At 41.7% G+C, this 23207-nt stretch overlaps 1 protein-coding gene across 23 annotated transcripts in view; it reads left to right on the top strand.

Annotated features, from left to right (window-relative positions):
• Positions 1 to 23207, top strand: part of SAP130 (Sin3A associated protein 130) — an 87405-nt gene that overhangs the window by 18491 nt on the left and 45707 nt on the right. For 15 of the 23 annotated variants that reach the window (XM_054477109.2, XM_054477120.2, XM_054477112.2 and 12 more), the window contains exons 8-13: positions 7548 to 7695; positions 7856 to 7946; positions 8154 to 8258; positions 13765 to 13906; positions 16935 to 17056; positions 20411 to 20713. In XM_054477109.2, coding sequence (XP_054333084.1) covers positions 7548 to 7695; positions 7856 to 7946; positions 8154 to 8258; positions 13765 to 13906; positions 16935 to 17056; positions 20411 to 20713 — 911 coding nt within the window. The remainder of the gene's footprint in view (positions 1 to 7547; positions 7696 to 7855; positions 7947 to 8153; positions 8259 to 13764; positions 13907 to 16934; positions 17057 to 20410; positions 20714 to 23207) is intronic. The other 8 variants (XM_054477113.2, XM_063647314.1, XM_063647311.1 and 5 more) reach the window with 1 other exon arrangement.

The following is a 23207-nucleotide window of genomic DNA, read 5'->3' on the forward strand; positions in this document are numbered from 1 at the left end:
AGCTGTGAAACAACCAAGTGGCTGTTGTCAGTATGTGGTTGAAGAGATGTCTGTGCTAGAGATAATGGGTTTGGGAGTGATCAATGCGTGGGCCACAATGAAAGCCTTCAGGTGTCTATCCAAGGGTACTAGAGAGTGAGAAGAGGACCTAGAACAGAACTCTGAAGAAAATTATATTTAAATGAACAGCAATACCTGGAACTTATCTTTAGCCATTAGCTCTGTTATCTACTTGTGTGACATTAAGCAGGTTTTCAACTCCCCTGATCCTTTGTTCTCTCTTCAATAAAAGGGATACTTTACTTTGTGGCAGTTATTAATAAATATGTTGCCTGAGGTACAAAGAGACAGAACTACCCAACATAAAATAGACTACTTGTTGTTGCTCATTTTAACTTTATGAAAGTTAATATATTCAGATGGTATGAGGAAATTCACAAGGTATAAATGGATATACAGTCATCTCTATCTATGGGGTCTTAGCTCCAGGAGCCCCTGCAGTTGCTGAAATCCAAGGATGTTGTCAAGTTCCTTCATATAAAGTAGCATAGTATTTGCATATAACCTATGCACCTCTAAATCATCTCCAGGTTTACATGTACTCTAAATCATCTCCAGGTTACTTAGAGTGCCTATCATGATGCCTACACATCACTTCATTCATATGGATTCCATGTGGTACTTGGTGCTCAGCTAATTCAAGTTTTGCTTTTTGGAATTTGGGGAAATTGTTTTCCCCCTTGAATATTTTCAATCCATGCTTGGTTGAATCCATAGATGTGGCACCTATGAAACTGAGGGCCAACTGTATGATGAAAACTAGGAGTAGGCTTTTTATTTTTAATCGTTTTGTCAAAGTATCTTTTCCATTGTGTTGATTGTTTTAATAAAACCTGGATATTGAATTTTGTTGAATGCATTTTTAGCATTCACTCATATAACACTAGCAATATACTACAAGTAGTGAATTAAACAGACAAAAACCCTAATCAGATGATTTTTCTCTTTATATCTACAATTACAATAAATTCCTAATGTCTAACTTTTTTTGAATTAAGATAGAAATTTTTCAACAGACCAATTTCCTTAGAAGAAATAGAAAAAAAATTTAAGCATTATCTCTCACAAAAGCACCAGATCCAGCTGGTTTCATTGAATTCTTTTTTGAGACAACGTCTTGCTCCGCCAGCCAGGTTGGAGAACAGTGGCTCAATCACGACTCACTGCAGCCTCGACCTCCTAGGCCCAAGTGATCCTTCTACCTCAGCCTCCCAAAGCTGGGACTACGGGCACGTGCTACCATGCACCATGCCTGGCTAATTTTAAAATGTTTTGTAGAGACAGGGTCTCCCTATGTTGCCCAGGTTGGTGTCAAACTCCTGGGCTCAAGCGATCCATCTGCCTCAGCCTCCCAAAGTGCTGGGATTACAATTGTGAGCCACCACACCCAGCCTTGGTTTCATAGAATTCTACCAAACGTTCAAAGGGGCCAGATAAACCAGTGATAATGAAATTGGTTCAAGGTATAGAAAAAAAAGTAAAATTCCAGAAAAATACAAGTCGTATCTTAATTTTTCTGCTAAATACATTCAGTCTGTCAGTTCTTTGACCCTTGTCTTTTCAGTCATTACTTGGTTGAATGAAATTTATTTTCTATCACTTTCTTCAAAAAGGGCATATTTTAAAGCACCAATATTTTGAAAGTTTACATGCTGAGAATCATTTCCCATTTATACTTAGGCAATAGTTTGGCTGATTGAGTGTTTTATTGTTTCTGTATTCTTTCCATGATTACTTGATGGGTAATTTTTCCCCTGTCTTCTAGATCTGGATGTTACTGCACAGAGTCTGTTTTTTTTTTTTTTTTTTTAACCGCTTACAAAGGCCTTGGTCTTTTTGCCTCATTGCCTGATTCTTTTTCGTTGAATATCAGCAAATTTAATAGCATTTATTTTGTAATGACCGTTATTTATGGTTTTGTTCTAAACATGGTGTGCCTTTTCAATCTGTAGCCTAAAACTATTTATTGGCTGGGCGTGGTGGCTCATGCCTGTAATCCCAGCGCTCTGGGAGGCTGAGGCAGGCAGATCACTTGAGGTCAGGAGTTTGAGACCAGCCTGGCCAACATGGTGAAACCCTGTCTGTCAGCTGGGCATGGGGCCAGACACCTGTAATCCCAGCTACTTGGGAAGCTGAGGCAGGAGAATCGCTTGAACCTGGGAGGCGGAGGTTGCAGTGAGCCAAGATCGCGCTACTGCACTCCAGCCTGGGCAACAGAGTGAGACACCATCTCAAAAAAAAAAAAAAAGAAAAAGAAAAAGAAAAATTATATTTATGAACATTTTTTTTTTTTCTTTTGAGACCTAGTCTTGCTCTGTCGCCCAGGCTGGAGTGCAGTGGTGCGGTCTCGGCTCACTGCAGTCTCCACCCCCCAGGTTCAAGCGATTCTCTTGCCTCAGCCTTCCGAGTAGCTGGGATTACAGACACCCACCACCACCCCTGGCTAATTTGTGTATTTTTAGTAGACGGGGGTTTGCCATGTTGGCCAGGCTGGTCTCGAACTCCTGACCTCAGGTGATTTGCCCACCTCCCAGAGTGTTGAGATTACAGGCGATTCCCAAGTGTTGAATCTTTTTGCACTCCTATGTAATTTTTTTCACTGTTCCCTTTAATGTTGCTTTCATACTCTTCTCTGTCCTTGACTGCATTTTCAGCATTGTCTCTCATGTTCCACTTCTAATTTTGCCTTCATTCTTGAAACTGCTGAGCAGTTGCCTTCTGTTTCTCTCTTGAGCTCTGCCCATATATTTTGTCTTCTTCTGTTGTTCTCTCATCATTTCCACTGAGTTCTTATGTCTTTGCTTTGTGTTTCCATTTCATAGAAGCAGTTACTTCATTAAGTTTTTAAATTCATGGTACAGTGTTCATCTGCGTAGTGAAAGCACTTCTGGTGTGTTTCGTTCCACCTTTTGTCTTTTAGCATCTTTAAATAGATCCTGTTTTGGGTCCTTCCTGAGTATTCATCTTTGATTGGATTGGCTTTATTCTGGATCCCCTATTTGTAATTGGTTCTTATTGTAGCCTGGACTATATACTGGGTTTGGATAAATTTTCCAAATGACTCAGTGTCCTGTGTTTGAATTTTGTTGGCCATTACTTCACTCCTGTCAGTGCAGATAGACCCCTTAAAATGGCAAAGCCTCTCTTCCCTAGGTCCCCTGCACACTGTTCCCCACAGATGCAGCTTATCTGTGTCTGTGTGATTCCTGGTTTAACCCTAGATCCTTTGCTTTTTAACCCTTGGAACTGGTCCAAATGCCCCTTCACTGCCAGCTTCATTCCCACTGTTACACAAAAGATTTTGGTTTTCTCTGTCAGTTTGTGCTCCTCATTTTGGAGCATTATACTTCATTACTGGATTTTATCCCGAGAATTATAGCCCCAGAAATGCTCTCTTCAGGCTGGGCAGGGTGGCTCATGTCTGTAATCCTACACTTTGGGAGGCTGAGACAGGAGGATTGTCTGAGCCCAGGAGTTCAAGACCAGCCTGAGCAACATAGTGAGAACATAGTGAGAATCTATCTCTTTAAAAAAAAAAAAAAAAAAAAAGGAAAGAAAGCAATCCTCCCTTCATTGGCTCCTGAGTCCCTGTTTGGTTGTCCCTACCTTTGGCAGTTCTTCTGTCCTGTGGTTTGAGATTTCAAATGTCTCCTAATTTTGCGAAAGGAGGATACTATATTTCTCTTTTTTGTTTTCCTTACTATTTCCTTACTATTCTCTGAGAGGAGAAGGAGAAAATACCACACTGGCAGTCTCTGCCTACAATACCCTTGTCCTCCAAATAAGCCAGTCATACAAGGACACATCTGAACACTGGAGGATAATCACAAGTCCCTTTATCATTTAACCCCCGTATTTTCTGTAGTTGTCAGATCACTGAATTGGGGCTCTATCCTTGGAGTTGCCTTTCAGGCTGTTAACAAAAAAAAAAAAAAAAACTTGTCTGTGGGAGAACTACATAGTTGGGTATCCCTAAACCAAAATCCATAATATGCCAAAATCTGAAACTGTTTGAGCACTGACATGACACTCAAAGGAAATGTTCCTTGAAGCATTTCTGCTTTTTGGATTGGGGATGCTGAGTCTGTAAGTATATAATTCCGAAATCTGAAACACTTCTCATCCCAAACGTTTTAGATAAGGTATACTCAACCTGTAATATGGTGATTAAGACAACAGATTAGGGAGCACTTTCTGAATGACCTTACTTACTCCCTCTGACTGTTTTTGGTATGTGTGGGTGAGTCACTATGGACCTGTCGATGTTAAATATTCAGACAGGATTTTTTTTGTTGTCGATTGTTTTTGTTTTTGAGACAACGTCTCACTCTGTCACCCAGGCTGAATCACATCTTGACGCCCACCTGTAGTCCCAGGTACTCAGGAGGCTGAGGTGGGAGGAGACCTTGAACCCTAGAAGTCAAGGTTGCAGTGGCGCAATCACAGCTCACTGCAACCTTAACCTCTGGGCTTCAAGCCATCCTCCTGCCTCAGCCTCCTGAGTACCTGGGACCATAGGTGTATGCCAAGATGCCTGGTTAGTTGTTTTATTTTTCGTAGAGACTGGGCCTTGCCATGTTGCTCAGGCTGGTCTCAAATTCCTGGGCTCAAGCAGTCCTCCTGCCTCAGCTCCCAAAGTGCTAGGGCTTATAGGTGTGAGCCACTGCGCCCAGCCTCAAAAATATTTTAATCAAAGTCTCTTTCTTTTGCTCCCAGTGCCCCAAATTGGGCTAGTGAGAGCCCCTTTGAGCTGGCTCAAGTGTCCTTTTTTTTTTTTTTTTTTGAGACCCTCTCATGTGTCGCCCAGGCTGGAGTGCAGTGCCACAGTCTCAGCTCACTGTAACCTCTGCCTCCTGGGCTCTCAAGCGATCCTCCCACTTCGGCCTCCCAAGTAGCTGAGACTACAGGTGTGTGCTACCACGCCCGGCTAATTTTTATATTTTTAGTAGAGGTGGAATTTTGCCATGTTGCCTATGCCAGTCTTGAACTCCTGGACTCAAGCAATCTGCCTGCCTTGGCCTCCCAAAGTGCTGGGATTACAAGCGTGAGCCACTGTACCAGGCCTGGCCCAAGTTTCCTTTTGATGACTCCCGTTAGCCTTTGAGTACTTTATTGTTTTTGATACACAGTGTCTCATGCTTTCTCCTGTTTTTTTGTTTTTGTTTTTGTTTTCAAATAAGCCAGTTCTTTTTGGTTCTTTTTAGTGGAGAGTACTATTTATAACCCAAGTTCTGGGTGTTAGAAGTGTTCATTGTTTCTGGTGTGTCGTTGCTTTTGGGCTCTTTCTGGGGACAGAGGTACTCAGTATAGTAAAGATAGTCATGTCTTCCTGCTGGTATTTTCCTCTTTATTATTTTATTTTATTTATTTTTTTGAGACAGACTCTTGCTCTGTCACCCAGGCTAGAGTGCAGTGGTACAATCTCGGCTCACTGCAACCTCTGCCTCCCAGGTTCAAGCGATTCTCCTCCCTCAGCCTCTGGAGTCATTGGGACTACAGGCACGTACCACCGCACCCGGTTAATTTTGTATTTTTAGTACAGATGGGGTTTTACCATGTTGGCCAGGCTGGTCTCAAACTTGATCCACCTGCCTCAGCCTCCCAAAATGCTAGGATTACGGACATGAGCCACCGCCTGTTTTAAAATCTTATGTTATTTTAAATCTTACGTTAATTAAAAAGTTTTGGCCAGGCACGTTGGCTCATGCCTACAATCCCAGCACTTTGGGAGGCCAAGGCGGGTGGATCACGAGGTCAAAAGATCAAGACCATCTTGGCCAACATAGTGAACCGCGTCTCTACTAAAAATACAAAAATTAGCCAGGCACTGTGGCACGCGCCTGTAGTCCCAGCTACTCAGGAGGCTAAGGCAGGAGAACTGCCTCTACCTGGGAGGCGGAGGTTGCAGTCAGCTGAGATCATGCCACTGCCCTCCAGCCTAGTGACAGAGTGAGACTCCGTCTCAAAAAAAAAAAAAAAGTTTTTTTCACTCCTTCTCTGGTAATGGACTCATATTGGTATTTACAGATGAAATTTAACATTACAGTTTTGTTTTGTTTTGTTTTTTGCTTTCTAAGGTTTTACACTCATTCATTACTTAATGATGGGGATACAGTCTGAGAAATGAATAGGCAGTTTTGACATGCAAACATCATAAGAGTATACTTACACAAACCTAGATGGTGTCGCCTACTACACACCGAGGCTATGGTGCTATAACTATTGCTCCTAGTTTGTAAACCTATACAGCCTGTTACTGTACTGAATACTGTAGGCAGTTGTAACACTATGGTATTTGTATATCTAAATACAGGAAAGGTACAGTAAAAATACAGTGTAAAAGATTAAAAAAAGAGGCACCTGTATCATTTGTCCGTTTGACGTAAATTAACCTCTTGCTATTTGTAGATTACTACTAACAATAAGAATACCAAGTAACTAACTTCACAGTTCTTTTTGTCCTGCAGCTAGATCCCACTAACCAGAGTGGCAATGTGTTTGAATGTCACTTGAAGTGATTCTTTGTATTTTATTTTATTTTATTTTATTGGAGACAGGGTCTCACTCTGTCACCCAGGCTGGAGTGCAGTGGTGTGATCACAGCTCACTTTAGCCTTGGCCTCCCAGGCTTAAGCGGTCCTCCTGCTGGGATTACCGGTGTGAGCTGCCGCGTGTGGCCTCCCCTCTGATTTGAATAGCCAACTTTGTTATATTGTCAAATTTTCTTGCCAGTGTTGCCATTTCAGTAGCTTGCTACCAATTAATTTGGCATCCTCTGTTGATTTCCCTTCCAATCCTGAGGCAGTCATAACTGTAATTTTTTATCATTTTAGGAGTGTTCTTACATTTGCTAAGAAATGATGTAAAATTGGGAGGAAGGTCCGTGCTTCAAGGGTCATAGTTTAAGCTGCTGTTAATCCAAATTGTCTCTGATCTTTCTTCAGGAAATTTGTCAAAAACTTACAGCATGTAAATTTATAGTATGTTTTCAGATTTATCCACAGAGTTCAGTGCAATTATTTTACTTTTTATTTTTTATGTAGACAAGGTCTTACTCTGTCCCCCAGGCTGGAGTGCAGTGGCAGTCATTACTCACTGTAACCTTGACTTCCTGGGCACAAGCTATCCTCCAGCCTTTGCGCCCCCCAAAAGCACTGTGTCTACAGGTGTGAGCCACCGCACCTGACCTGAAGTGCAATTATTATAATGATATTAACTCAAGTTTGTTACGGAGTGTTGATTAACTACATCAAGGATACTGAGAACAACTAAGGGTTAATTTCTTCAGTTTGTGGTACAAATTGATGCCTTTTAAAACGAGACAAACTCAGTGCACCTTTTGCCACATTGGTTTGATTAAAGACCAAGTATTGGTTTGTCTCTGAACTTCATAGACCTATGAAAAAGTATAACTTGCATGACTGTAACCTAGCAGAAGATTGTAAATGACCTTGCCTGTCTGCATTGTGTCTTTGTTATCTTTTCAGTAGGCCAACTTTGTCTATCCAGCATCCACCATCTGCAGCAATCAGTATTCAGCGTCCTGCCCAGTCACGAGATGTCACAACAAGAATCACACTACCGTCTCACCCTGCATTAGGGACGCCAAAACAGCAGCTTCATACAATGGCTCAGGTAAAACCAAAGGTGGATAACCACCTGTGTACTTTGTTGGGTAAAACCAAAAGTGGGCAAAATGTGCTGAGGGCCTAGTGATTCTGAAGGCATTGATTGTGTTTACCCTGGATGCAGTGGATAATGTTCTTATAACTGTGTTGTGGGGTTTCCCTCACAGAAAACAATCTTCAGTACTGGCACGCCAGTGGCTGCGGCCACAGTAGCACCTATTTTGGCAACCAACACCATTCCTTCAGCGACCACAGCTGGTAAGTCCATGATCCTCCTCTTCCTTCTACTAGGGAAAAAGGCAAGAGTGGTGGGTTAATTTTTCATTTCTCACCTTCAGTCGGAGAAAAACAACGGGCTAGAAAAATTCTCTTAACTTTTTCCAAGAGATTTCCCAGGTTTTTGAGAATCTGTAACGTGTGCAGAGAAGTTCTTGTTAAAGAATTTCCTTTTTTCCCCTGTTTCAGGATCTGTGTCACACACGCAAGCTCCCACAAGTACCATTGTTACCATGACAGTGCCCTCCCATTCCTCCCATGCTACTGCTGTAACCACCTCAAACATCCCAGTCGGTAAGTGGCATGCTGCCTCCGGACAGAAGCTTACCAGCAGTGCTGTAACCCTCAGACTAGGCCTTCACGGTGATGGCTAGTATTCATTTGTACAATTGTTGATTTCCTTTTTTTTTTTTTTTTTCTTTTTCTTTCCTTAAGTCTCACTCTGTTGCCCAAGCTGGAGTTTAGTGACGTGATCTCGACTCACTGCAACCTCCACTTCCCGGGTTCAAGCAATTCTCCTGCCTCAGCCTCCCGAGTAGCTGAGACTATAGGCACACGCCACCATGCCTGGCTAATTTTTTTGTATTTTTAGTAGAGACGGGGTTTCGCTACGTTGGCCAGGCTGGTCTTGACCTCGTGATCTGCCCGCCTCGGCCTCCCAAAGTGCTGGGATTACAGGCATGAGCCACTGCGCCCGGCCCAATTATTGATTTTCAAAGCAACACTGAATATGACTTGTAATATTATGTATCATACAGACTTGGCATTGATGGTAGGGGAAAAAGAGTATAACAGTTCTTGAGTACTCAAACTTTAGTTTTGACTTCCTTTCTTATCAAACTATACCTTTTATAAAAATAAGCAGTACTGACATAGACAAAAACAACAGGTGAAGCAAAGATCTGGAATGAGGAAAACTTGTATACTTTGACAGATTTTTCAGGGAAAGTTTCTCAGTGACACAACAGTGGGAAGAACACCAAAGCTCAAGTGTGTTCCCCAGGTTTTCATCTGAGTGCTGCCCCCCAGTACATCACACCCATCCTAGAATTTCTTCTAGGTTTTCTTTATTTTCTTTCTAAGTATACGTATACTTTGAATTTTTAAAAAATCCCTGGAAAGTTTTTGGCAGTTCAACTTCAGTCATCAAGATCAGGAATTTGCACACTTTCTATAAACATTTTAGGCTTTGCAGACCACATAGGTGTGTGTCACCACTGCTCAATTCTGTGTCGTGAAAATAGCTGTGGACAGTATGTAAACAGATGGGTGTGACCGTGCGCCAATGAGACTCTGCTTATGGATGGAGAAATTTGATTTTTTTTTTTTTTTTTTTTTTTTAAGAGAAAGGGTCTTGCTGTCATCCAGGCTTGAGTACAGTGGCATAGTCATAGCTCACTGTAACTGGGGCTCAAGCTATCCTTCTGCCTCAGCTTCCCCATTAGCTGGGACTACAGGTACATGCCACCATACTTGGCTAATTTTTTTTTTTTTTTTTGAGACAGAGTCTCACTCTGTTGTCCAGGCTGGAGTGCAGTGGCGCAGTCTCAGCTCACTGCAACCTCCGCCTCCTGGATTCAAGCGATTCTCCTGCCTCAGCCTCCTGAGTAGCTGGGATTACAGGCGTGTGCCACCACGCCTGGCTAATTTTTGTATTTTCAGTAGAGACAGGGCTTCACCATATTGTTCAGGCTGGTCTTGAACTTCTGACCTCATGATCTGCCCACCTCGGTCTCCCAAAGTGCTGGGATTACAGGTGTGAGCCACCACGCCCGGCCTCTGGCTAATTCTTTAAAATTTTTTGTAGGCTGGGAGCAGTGGCTCACACCTGTAATCCCAGCACTTTGGGAGGCTGAGGCAGGGGGATCACTTGAGGTCAGGAGTTTGAGACCAGTCTGACCAACATGGTGAAACTCCATCCCTACTAAAAAAAAAAAATACAGAAAAAAAATTGGCTGGGTGTGGTGTCACATGCCTCTGTATTCCCAGCTACTCGGGAGGCTGAGGCAGGAGAATTGCTTGAACTTGGGAGGTGGAAGTTGCAGTGAGCTGAAATCGTGCCACTGCACTCCAATCTGGGTGATAGAGGGAGACTCCGTCTCAAAAAAAAAATTTTTTTTTTTTTTTTTTTTGTGGAAAGAAGGTTTTGCTGTGTTTCCCAAGCTGCTCTCAAACTGCTGGCCTCAAGGAGTCCTTCTACCCTCAGCCTCTCAGAGTGCTGGGATTATAGGTGCGAGACACTGATCCTGGCCTGAATTTCATATCATTTTCATGAATCACAAAATATTCTTTTGATCTTTTTGCCCTCATCCATTTAAAAGTGTTAACTCATTCTTAGCTCATGAGACAGCAGGCTGGATTGGCCTATAGACCATAGGTGGCCGACACCTATGCAGGGGACTGATGTCTCACTGCCATAGCATCCGAAGCAGGGACTGTGGCCTCCCAGGCAGAACGCAGCTTTCATTAGCCTGCCAGCTGTAGGCTTTATTAATAGTTTCTAGTATTGTCTCTGCCTTGCTTTTATAGTGAAGAGCATGTCATCTTATTGTTCTCTACTCTCAAAAGATACATACAGTACAGCTGCCATAGCATCCACTTAGAGATAAGACTGTTTTTTTCCCCCCCGAGACAGAGTCTTGCTGTGTCACCCAGGCTGTAGTGCAGTGGTGCGATCTTGGCTCACTGCAAGCTCCGCCTCCCAGGTTCACGCCATTCTCCTGCCTCAGCCTCCTGAGTAGCTGGGACTACAGGCGCCCACCACCACACCCGGCTAATTTTTGTATTTTTTTTAGTAGAGACGGGGTTTCACCATGTTAGCCAGGATGGTCTCGATCTCCTGACCTTGTGATCTGCCCGCCTCGGCCTCCCAAAGTGCTGGCATTACAGGTGTGAGCCACCACAGTCGGCCGAGATAAGACTGCTTTTTGTGAAGAGGACACCCTGACATACTGGTGACGGGACATAAAGTGTGGGTTCCAGCCCCTCTGAGCAAACTTTGAAGCCCATTTTCTGGAATAATGGTAGTAGCCAGAAAGTCCCTACTCCTGTTCTAGGGTGACTGGCCTACACCAGCCCTTAAGTAGGTGCTCAGCCTCACAGAAGTCTTTTAGCACAGAGGGTGCTGCTACTGGGTCTTTTCTGCATCACTGCTTACTATGACTTGCCATTGGAGAGACCAAATTTTTCCTGTAACCTTCTGAATTTAATTCATATTTGTCAAAAGAAGTTTGTTTTTTTTGTATCTGTTTAGCATTAACACACCCGTTGAAAAGGTAGTAAATTGTCCATATTGCCATTTCAGCCCATTTCCTTCCTCTGCCTGCATCATCGGCTCTCCTGAGTGCTATCATGGCAGAGCCAAGCCCAGACGCTTAACGTTTATCAAGTCAGGAGCCTCACTCGGGTATTTGTATCTATGATCGAAAGTCAGACCAATAAAGAGGGGCCATTGTGGCCCAGAGGGACTGTCTAGTTTCCTTCTGACCCTCCACCATGAAGGATTTTTTAGAGATTGGTTCTTGTGAATGTCCTTCTATCTTCCTAAGAGATCCCACTGTGGAAGTAGACTCACTAAAAAGTACCAGGAAACATACATACATGTATTCCTATGTTCCATAGGGTTTATGCTGTCATTTTGTTTTTCTCTTTTATGCTAACCCCAGTATTTCTGTATTATAATAGGATCTCTCTAAGAAAGGTAGCTCAATTGAGAAGGGAAACCTGATATAACCCTAGACCACTAATTTTCAAGTTGGGAAGTAAAACATACGTATTAAAATCACCTAAGTGACTTTTTCCAAGTGAGCTTGCCCTCTCCAGGTGATATTAAATCCGAATTCAGCTATTCTTATTAGGAATATGTTGGCTCAGAAAAAAAGCCTAATAAATCACAAGTATAAGGTTTTTGCCTGTATTCCAATGGAATACCAGTCTTATTTTCTTCATGTTCTGGTCAACATATGATCATGTTCTCAGAATTATAGAAAGCAAAATCTGGTGATCACATTATTCAGAAAATAGAGAAAAGTTTTGGAGATAACATTATGACAGACTTAATGTTTTCTGTGCTGTATAGTTCCTTGGTTTTTATTTAATTATTGAGAATGTATGGTTTTTTCTTTTCTTTTTTTTTTTTTTTGAGATGGAGTCTCACTCTATTATGCAGGCTGGAGTGCAGTGGCATGATCTCAGCTCACTGCAATCTCCCAGGTTCAAGTAATTCTCCTGTCTCAGCCTTCTAAGTAGCTGGGATCACAGGCACGCACTACCACACCTGGCTGATTTTTGTCTTTTTAGTAGAAACAGGGTTTCACCATGTTGGCCAGGCTGGTCTCGAACTCCTGACCTCAATTGGTCCGCTCGCCTCGGCCTCCCAAAGTGTTGGGATTACAGGCGTGAGCCACCGCATCCAGCCTTTATGGCTTTTTAAATTAGAAAACAAGTAAAGATTTAAATTAATGGCTGAGTGGTGGGGTGTGTCTGGTTACCAACCACTGGCTAGCTACTCTGTCACATGGCAGCTTCATTCCTACTGGAAGCATCATTTTCTCCTACCTTTCATGGGGCTCAGTGAAAAAACAAGGCTTAGTTGCCCCCTGCTCACCATCCCCACTGCTTACCTCCCTGATGGAAAACTCTATCATGCCAACTTCTCTTTGCATTGGCCAATAGATGCGATCTTCAGTGGTCAGATGGGCATTCCTGTTATCACCCTGCAAAAACTTCTCCAGCTGCCTCCCACAGGAGCTGGCTGGGCATCACAGTGGGTCTGTGCAGCTTACCTTTGGTGTTAAATGCCCTGCATTTAGGGTAATATGTTGGCATCCTCCTAGTCTAGTCTCTTTGTTAATGTGCCTCTCACTGGTGTAACGGGTTTTTACACAGATGGAAGCTGTCTGTCTATATTTCTGATATAGATCACAGCTTTTCTTTCTGAATTCCCAGGCATACTGTTAATAGATAGATCTATAAAAGATAGTGTCAAGTATATTCTAGTTCAGCTATACCTTCCAAACAATTGGATTGCAAGTTTTAAAGGAGTACACATTTGGAGCCTCAGATTGAATCTGAAAACTCTATGGTCATTGATTTTGATTTTGCTCTGAAGTATTATATAAAATCGTAGGACATTCAGAGGACCTTAGAAATTATTAAGTGATCTAGAGAAGGTGGCCTTATAGGTGAAGAAACAGACTTGGGAATTAAAGTGGTCTTCTCATTGCTAATTAGCTACATTTTATAATTATGGACCTAGAGTAGAAACTAAGGTTGTTTTTTTTTTTTTTTCCGTTTTTTAATCCAAAATTGTGTGTGTTTGTTTATTTATTTTGAGACAGGGTCCCAGTCTGTGAGTGAGGCCGGAGTATAGTGGTGCAGTCATGGCTCACTGTAGCCTTGAACTCCTGAACTCAAGTGATCCTCCTGCCTCAGCCTCCCACAGTGCTGAGATGACAGATGTGAGCCACCGCGCCTGGCCTATTTTACTTTTTAAACAGTTTACCCCTTTTAAAAACAGGTCATTAAAAAGTCAGGTTGGGAGAAAAGAGCCTGGTCACTTCTATCTTTGTTTCAGTATTAATTTTGAAGCCTGCTTTAATAACAGTAGGAATATGTCAGTGAATGATAGGATTGAAATAATTCTGTTGAACTTTGTACTTATTTTTCATTTTTTATTCTGAGTAAAAATCCAGACTTATTTTAATTGTTTACTTTCCTAAGATTGCTGCTAGCCAAGAATGTTTTGGCATGCCAAAAAAAAGTGTAGAATGGTCATGGAATTGGCGTTTACTGTTTGCAGCCAAGGTGGTGCCCCAGCAGATCACGCACACTTCTCCTCGGATCCAGCCAGACTACCCTGCCGAGAGGAGCAGCCTGATTCCCATCTCCGGACATCGGGCCTCTCCCAATCCTGTGGCCATGGAAACCCGAAGTGACAACAGGTAGGAGGCTGCGTGTCAGTTATTCTGCCTCACTGTGTCATTAATCGTTCTGCTTTATCAGCATAAAACAAAGTGTCCCACAAATACGGCCTATATTTATTACTCATGTTTTCAGATTTTCCCCCGAACGTAACACTTCGTATAATTCCTTTCTTTATGTGCGATTTTTTTCAAGCCAGTCTCCTTTTGATGGATATTTTCCTAGTATCCATTTTTTGGGTTTTGTGTGTTTAATATTTTTTGGCCATTTTGAGAGTAAGGGTTGCAGCATTATGAGCATTTATCCATAAGTGCCTCCGTTTGTAGCACAGAAGAGTAAAGACGTTCTTTGGCGTCACCGCGGTACAGTTATCTGAAAGGATTCTGAGCTCTCCCTTCTCTTTCCCTCATGGATATTTTTGAAGAGTGTGGAGAGGCCGGTTGTTTTGGGGAATTTGATACTGTCACATTGTTTCCTCATGGTTACATTCAGGTTATACCAGGTAAGCAGTGTGTTCTTCTCATTGCATCAGAGAGCTCCTGCTGTCTGTTTTTCCCGTATTGGTTATGTTAACATTCATTACTTAGTGAAGGTGATATTTGCCGGCTTTTTCTACTGGAAAAGCATATTTTTCTCCTTTGTAAACAAGTAATCTATATGGAAATATCTGAATATAAATATCCTGTTCTCCAGTAAACATTCATTCAATAGTTGTAGATCTATAATTAATTCCTGGCTGAATCAATTATTAATATGATAGTTGCAAAATAGTTTTTTAACACGTTGTCTATATATATTAGCTGGCATTCTGATGTAAAGAAACTTTCTCTTATCAACCCCCATTTATTTATTATGTTGAGCATTTTATTGTTTTTTAATTGGCTCGGCCTTGTAGATTTGCTTTTATTCATTATTAGAATCCATTGCTGTCATCTATTTTGGTGCTCACATGATCTCATTTGGTCTTTGGGTGTTCTTTTTGTCTGCTTCTGTGGATTTCGCCACATCCCCTCTATTCTAGCCTTTCCTTATTTCCCAATGATGAGATATTCTAGATTCCTATTGAACTTTATCTGTCTGGCTCTGAAATCTGCTGTTTCTCCAAGGAGCCCTTTGTCATTTACAAACCAAGATCTGGGCATTAACCCTGCTTGTTGCTATGGGTTGTCATTCTTCTAGGCGCTTTGAGCAGGCAGAGGTAGAAAGTATATAATATTTTAAGAACATTTGAGTTCATACTGATATCTCTAGTTCAACCCCATTGCTTCCCCCATTCCATGTTTGTATCTGCCTCTCCCATAAAGAACCCTATATAGTATACACAAAGTAATTTCAAAAGCAGGTTATTGTTAAGTGTTCTAATTTGATCATTTGTGTCTAGGAATTCTTACAGATTTTGATACATTGATATGTCCATCCACCTTGTTGAACACTCCTATTAGCTCTAAATGTTTATAGATTCTCTAAATAATTATGTAAATTAGCTCTAAATGTTTATAGATTTATGAATTTCCTATGTATATGTTTATTTTGCCTACAAATAAGGACAGTTGGAGGGGAAAGCAAGAGGGTCTTATCATTTTCATTTGTTTTTTGTTTTGTTTTTGAGACAGGGTCTTGCTCTGTTGCCCAGGCTGGCGTGCAGTGGCACCATCATAACTCACTGCAGCCTTGACTTCTGGGCTCAAATGATCCTCCCACCTTAGCCTCCCAAGTAGCTGGGACTACAGGCACATGCGATCATGCCTGGCTAAGTTTTTTTATTTTTTATAGAGATGAGGTCTCACACTGTTGCCCAGGCTGGAGTGCAGTGGTGCAGTCTCAGCTCACTGCAATCCCTGCCTCCCAGGTTCAAGTGATTCTCGTGCCTCAGCCTCCTGAGTAACTGGGATTATAGGTGTGTGCCACCACACCTGGCTAATTTTTGTATTTTTAGTAGAAGACGGAGTTTCGCCATGTTGGCCAAGCTGGTCTTGAACTTCTGTCCTCAAATAATCTGCCTGCCTCAGCCTCCCAGAGTGCTCAGGCTGGTCTCGAACTCCTGAGCTCAAATGATTCACCTGCCTCAGTCTCCCAAAGTGCTAGGATAGCAGGCATGAGCCACTGTGCCTGGCCTACTTCTATTTTCTTAGGCATTTATATCATGAATAACTATTGACTGCTGTTGAATATTTTTATCTTTTATGTTTTAAATTATTGTTCTCTTTTAATTTTTAAAATTTATCTAAAACATGAATAGACATTTTGATGTTGAAGCATTTCTCTCCCTATGATAAACTTTATTTGATCATGATGTATTTAACTTTATATGGTACTTAATTTTATGTAGGATTTTTTTGTTGTTGTAGTGAGTTAGATTTGTTTATAATCTTTGTTTTGTCATATTGTCCTGTTCCAATATTAGTATCAAGGCTATATTAAGCTCAAAAACTAAACTAGGAGCCAGGTGGCACATGTCTATAGTCCCAGAATTCAGGCAGCTGAGGCAGGAGGCTTGATTGAACCTGGGAGTTCAAGGTTATAGTGTGCCATGATTGTGCTGGTGAATAACCACTACACTCCAGCCTGGGCAACATAGCAAGACCCTGTCTCTAAAAAAATAAAAATGAATTGGATCCCATTTCTTCTTTCCATTGTTTCTGAAGCAGTTTGAGTGAAATTGGGATTCTTTGTTTTACGTATTTTTAATGAAATTGGCCAGTGAAACCTATTTCAGTTGAGTGTAGTTCACGAGGAATTGAGCAGGGAGGATTCGATTACTGAGATTTTGTGAACTGGTTTTCAGACTTATTCTCAAAAATCACGCATAGAATATTATCTATGTTTTTACATTTATTGATATAGGTATTTATAGTATCCACTTTTTTTTTTTTTTTAATTTTGTGTTCTTGGTGTGTGTCCTGTGATGTAAGAGTTTGTTTGGGACACAATTTAAGCAAACCTTGTTTGACAGTTCTGAAGGATACAAAGAGGAGCTGGGGTATAGGATCATTTGAAAGTGAAGAAGAAAATGACTATTTTGTTTGCTATCATCTGTTCTGTCTCTAGACCGTCTGTTCCCGTTCAGTTCCAATATTTTTTGCCAACTTACCCCCCTTCTGCATACCCACTGGCGGCACATACCTACACCCCAATCACCAGTTCCGTGTCCACTATCCGACAGTATCCAGGTATGAGCCCTGCCTTTTAGATGACTTTTCACAGTTTAACTTTTGCCAACAATAACGTAGAAATTGATGAGGGGTTATTTTTTGTATGAGATTAATTATTTCAGCTTCTGTTTTCAGATTCAGATAAATTGTGAAGCTTGAAGATCTTAAATAATCATCTTTGTGATCTATAAAAGGTTGTTACTCATTAGTGATATTTGCATAGTATTATGCCACCCTGAGGATACTCATGTTAATAATTTTTGTTACTCCTTAAAATGACAGTAGTTACAATGAATAGAGCTGCACTTTTATAGGGTTTCCATTGTTTTATGCAAATATTGGCTGTATTTTTTAAAAATTTATAAAGGTTTGTTTATAATAACTTTTACTTTAGGTTCCATGGTACTTGTGCAGGTTTGTTATATTGATAAATTGCATGTCACAGGGATTTGGTGTACCAGTTATATGTTTTTTAGTTCAGTTATGCTCTCCTCTCATCATGATGACGTGTGAATAGTGTTCTTTTTGCTAATCCAGGAAAAACAATCCTTAAATGTCAGAGTCTGTGTAGTCTTTTACTGTGGGACCCTCAGGTCACTCTGGGCATCAGAAAGCCTTATTTCCAGCCAGGTGCAGTGGCTCAAGCCTGTAATCCCAGCACTTTGGGAGGCCGAGGCAGGGCAGGCAGATCACTTGAGGTCAGGAGTTCAAGACCAGCCTGGCCAAACATGGAGAAACCCCATCTCTACTAAAAATACAAAATTAACCAGGCATGGTGGCACATGCCTATAATCCCAGCTACTTGGGAGGGTAAAGCAGGAAAATCGCTTGAACTTGGGAGGCAGAGGCTGCAGTGAGCCACGATTGTGCCACTGCACTCCATTCTGGGTGACAGAGTGAAACTATCTCAAAAAAAAAAAAAAAAAAAAGAAAGCCTTATTGCCTGGGGCTGGGCGCTATGGCTGATGCCTGTAATCCCAGCACTTTGGGAGGCCATGGTGGGCAGATCACTTGAGCCCAAAAGTTTGAGACCAGCCTGGGCAATATAGGGAGACCCCATCTCTACAAAAAATTAAAAAATTAGTGGTGCGTGCCTCTAGTCCCAACTACTAAGGAAGCTGAGGTGGGAGGATTGCCTGAGCCTAGGAGGTTGAAGCTGCAGTGAGCCATGATGGCGCCACTGCACTCCAGCCTAGGTAACAAAGTGAGAGCCTGTCTCAAAAAACAAAAAAACAAAAAAGACAAAAGAAAGTGTTATTGTTGCCTGGATTGTGGACATTGCCCTCCTGCCACACGGTGCTGTATGGCAGCCAGCGGCATGTGTGGCCACAGAGCACTTGAAGTAGGTTAGTACATAAAAAACTCGATTGTTAATTTTGTTTAATTTCGAGAAATTTCAAGTATGTTTGGAACAACTTAGCAATGCAAACCTACTTTTTCAGTTGTAGGCTTTATGAAATCAAAATACAGATTAAGCATTTCTGATAAAAATTCATGAGATGTACTCGAAGAGTAAAATATACCCTAGATTTTGAAGACATATAAGAAAAGAGAATATAAAATATCTTGTTAAGAATTTTTAGGCCAGGCGCGGTGGCTTATGCCTATAACCCTAGCACTTTGGGAGGCTGAGGAGGAAAGTCGCTTGAGACTAGGAGTTTGAGATCAAGCTAGATGAGACCTAGTCTCTACCAAAAATACAAAAATTAGCTAGGCATGGTGGTGTGTGCTGTAGTCCCAGCTGCTTGGGAGGCTGAGGCAGGAGGATTGCTTGACCCCAGGAGGTTGAGGTTGCAGTGAGCCATGTTGTTTGTGCCACCTCACTCAAGTCTAGGCAAGAAAGCGAGACCCTTGTCCCAAAAAAAATGTTTATTAATGACATATTGAAATGGTAATATTTTGAATATATTGGGTTAAATAAAATATATGATCGAAATTAATTTGGTCTGTCTCTGTTTTTTTTGAGACGGAGTTTCACTCTGTTGCCCAGGCTGGAGTGTAGTGGTGTGATCTTGGCTCACTGCAACCTCCACCTCCCAGCTTCAAGTGATTCTCCTGCTTCACTGTCCCCAGTGGATAGTATTATAGGCGTGCGCCACCACACCCAGCTAATTTTTGTATTTTTAGTAGAGATGGGGTTTCACCCTGTTGACCAGGCTGGTTTTGAACTCCTGCTCTCAAATGATCGCCTGCCTCGGCCTCCCAAAGTGCTTGGATCACAGGCGTGAGCCACCGTGCCTGGCCTGTTTCTTTTACTTTTTTTTTTTTTTGAGACAGTCTTTCTCTGTCACTCAGGCTGGGGTGCAGTGGTGCAATCATACCTCACTGCCTCCTCAAATTCCTGAGTTCAAGGGAATCCTCCCATCTCAACCTCCTGAGTAGCTGGTACCACAGGCATGTGTTATGATGCCAAGCTAATTCTTTAATTTTTTATAGAGATGGGGTCTTGCCATGTTGCCCAGGCTGGTCTCCAACTCCTGGGTTCAAGCATTCCTCATACCTCAGTCTCCCAAAGCGTTGGGATCATAGGCACAAATCACCACACCGGGCTCTTTTTACTTTTTTATTGTAGCCATTGGCAAATTTAAAGTTGTGTGAGTGACCCACTATGCCATTGAACAGTGCTGGTCTAAAATTTCAAACATTGTGAGATACTTGTTTATTTAGGGAAAAGGTAGCTTATAAGTGTAAGATATTTAAATAGCTTTGAAAACAAGTTCCTACATCTCTGGATTGTTTTGATGACTGAGGAAAAAGTCCCATCTCTGGATTGTTTTGATGACTGAGAAAAAAGTCCTCTGTGTTTATTTTATTTCCACAGATAGTGAGAAATTCCTCCTTTTTTGTTGGTTTCTGTGTATGCTCTTGTTTTCTTTTTTTAAATATACACAGTAGATGGGGTGTTTGCCTTGTAGGACATAGGACATTTGCTTGTTCTCTGTTTCTGATGGATATGTGCCATTTGAAATTCATAACTACTGTATTTCAAAACCACCTGTGATAGTGGCCCTATCAATTAAAGCAGAGGTTCTTGACCTGGGACCTCTGGGTGTATTTCTGACGTTTTATATTAATTGTTTAGCACGGTTGCCTGGCTAATATTTGCAATTTAATAGCTGATTGCCTTTTTTCTTGTTTTAATCATATTTCTAGTAATCTGTAGAAAGACAACATCATATTGGTAGGAAGTGAAAGGAAATAACAATCCCAAGTATATTAAGTTTCAAGTAACAGTGTTTATTTATTTTTTTTTCAAACCATGGATTTAGATCTTATACAGTGGAGGAAATCTGTTTTTAGTGTTTTTCTCTTTGTGTGGACTGTGTGGAATGAAGCTAACCTTCTTGTAGTTACCTTTTGCATCATTTTTAGTTTCAGCTCAGGCTCCAAACTCTGCCATCACAGCTCAGACTGGTGTGGGGGTAGCATCTACCGTCCACCTAAACCCCATGCAGTTGATGACAGTGGATGCATCGCATGCTCGACATATTCAAGGGATCCAGCCAGCACCCATCAGTACCCAGGGCATCCAGCCGGCCCCTATCGGGACCCCAGGGATACAGCCTGCACCACTTGGCACACAGGGAATTCACTCAGCAACCCCAATCAACACACAAGGGCTTCAGCCTGCACCAATGGGTACTCAGCAGCCTCAGCCTGAAGGAAAGACTTCAGGTAATTTTAAATTTTTGCATAGAAGGTGGTTTGGAGAAAAGAAATAGATTTGGGTTTAAATCCTTTCTCTGCCACTGGCTTTGTCGTCTTCATAATTTCTCTAGGCCTTTGTTTCTTCTTTGTATTAATAATATGAGTTGCTTAGAACTTACAGTTTCAGGGTCACTGTAAATGTTAGAAATAATATACCTCACTGTAATCCCAGCACTTTGGGAGGCTGAGGCGGGTGGATCACGAGGTCAGGAGATCAAGACCATCCTGGCTAACGTGGTAAAACCCTGTCTCTACTAAAAATACAAAAAAATTAGCCAGGCGTGGTGGCGGGCGCCTGTAGTCCTAGCTACTCGGGAGGCTGAGGCAGGAGAATGGTGTGATCCTGGGATGCGGAGCTTGCAGTGAGCCGAGATCGCGCCACCGCACTCCAGCCTGGGCAACAGAGTGAGACTCTGTCTCCAAAAAAAAAAAAGATGTAATATACATCAACAGCCCTAGTATTCATTTGCACATAATGAGAAGTGTTATCTTTTCTAAAAGCTCCTAGTTGTGGGAAAAAAATTCACCTTATAAGTAGTATTCTCATTGAAGATTTTCTTCAGAATTGTACATAAAGCTGTAAAATCTTATGCTGATGTTAGCTAATATTATGAATTCTTAAAAAGAAATACCAGTGGAATAACATTTTGAAAAATGGAGTAAGTCACTGTATTTAGATCTTTTTGAGACAGAGTCTCACTCTGTCACCCAGGCTAGAGTGCAGTGGTGTGTGATCTTGGCTCACCACAGCCTCAACCTCCTGCGCTCAAGTGATCCTCCCACCTCAGCCACCTGAGTAACTGGGACTATAGGTGCAAGCTACCATGCCTGGCTAATTTTTGTATTTTTAATAGAGACAGAGTTTTGCCATGTTGCCCAGGCTGGTCTCAAACTCCTGGGCTCAAGTAGTCTGCTCACCTTGGCCTCCCAAAGTGCTGGGATTACGAGCATGAGTCATTACACCAGCTAGGTTATTATTTTTTTTTTTTTGGCTGAATTTAAGGTTCCATGTGTTTGGATTATTATTAATTAGCCATTTCTCTGATGTAGTTTAAAAAAACAAAATGGCTGCTTCTCAGCCAAGGCACTGATTTTTTTTTTTTTTTTTTTTTTAAAGACAAGGTCTCACTCACTCTGTTGCCCAGCTGGAGTACAGTGGTACGATCATGGCTCACTGTAGCCTTGACCTTCTGGGCTCAAGCAGTCCTTATGCCTCAGACGCCCATGTAGCAAGGACTACAAGTGCATGCCACCACACCTGGGTAATTATTTTTGATTTTTTGTAGAAACGGGATATAGCTTGTTGCCCAGGCTGGTCTCGAACTCCAGAGTTCAAGCTATCCTTCAGCCTTGTCCTCCCAAAGTGCCGCGATTACAGGCATGAGCCACTGCGCCTGGCTGGAGCTGTGAATTTTAATTGTTCTGTAGACCTTGAATTCAACTATTTAATCAAAGTCTCTGATTTTTTATTACTAAATTAAATGTCTATGATAGAGATGCAATTTACCCATAATGACCCACCTGGTAGGATGGTGTACTACATATTTAAGGGCACCTGCCAGAAAACTCATGATACTAAGTTGACTCCTATGAAATTGCCATTTTTATAGGTCAAAAACTGTCAAACACGGGTATTTTCTGATTATGACCTCATGCTTACCAGTATTTTGATGCTAACTTTAAGTGTATAGTTAAAATATCTGTTAGTTGAATGTGTTTGTAAAGATAGACTGGGGAGGGTACCATTATTGAGGGTTGAGAGAGATTGGTATTTTACAAAAACTGAATGAGTGCATTTCTTGAAGTGTACATTGGAGCATGCTATCAGGCTGGTAGATGGTGTTTTTTATTTGTGGCTCTTGTATTAAGCCTTTCTTGTCTGTCAGTTTTCTTATCTCTAAAATGGGAATTACAACGATGGTAAGAATTATATCAGTAAAAAATGTAAAGTTAACTAGTAGAGTGAGAGACTATACTAGATACTATGTACTTTGTTCACCTTATCTCATTTATTAGTAACTGTGATTATAGAGCAAAGAAAAAATAATGGTATGGGCCAGGTGTGGTGGCTCACGCCTGTAATCCCAGCACTTTGGGAGGCCAAGGCGGGTGGATCACTTAAGGTCGGGAATTCGAGACTAGCCTGGCCAACATGGTGAAACCCCATCTCTCCTAAAAAATACAAAAATTATCCAGGTGTGGTTGTGCATGCCTGTAATCCCAGCTACTCTTGTGGTTAAGGCAGGAGAATCACTTGAACCTGGGAGGTGGAGGTTGTAGTGAGCTGAGATTGCACCACTGCACTCCCGCCTGGGCAACAGAGCAAGACTCTCTTTCAAACAAAGAAAAAGAAAAAATGATGGTATGGATCATGCATCAGTAGACTTAGTAACTGCTCCCATTTAGCTATCTGCTCTTTGTTGGATGAACATTGTGCTCCTTTCCCTTATCAGTTTGAAAT

Source organism: Pongo pygmaeus, chromosome 11 (assembly GCF_028885625.2).
Source record: "Pongo pygmaeus isolate AG05252 chromosome 11, NHGRI_mPonPyg2-v2.0_pri, whole genome shotgun sequence".
NCBI lineage: Eukaryota > Metazoa > Chordata > Mammalia > Primates > Hominidae > Pongo > Pongo pygmaeus.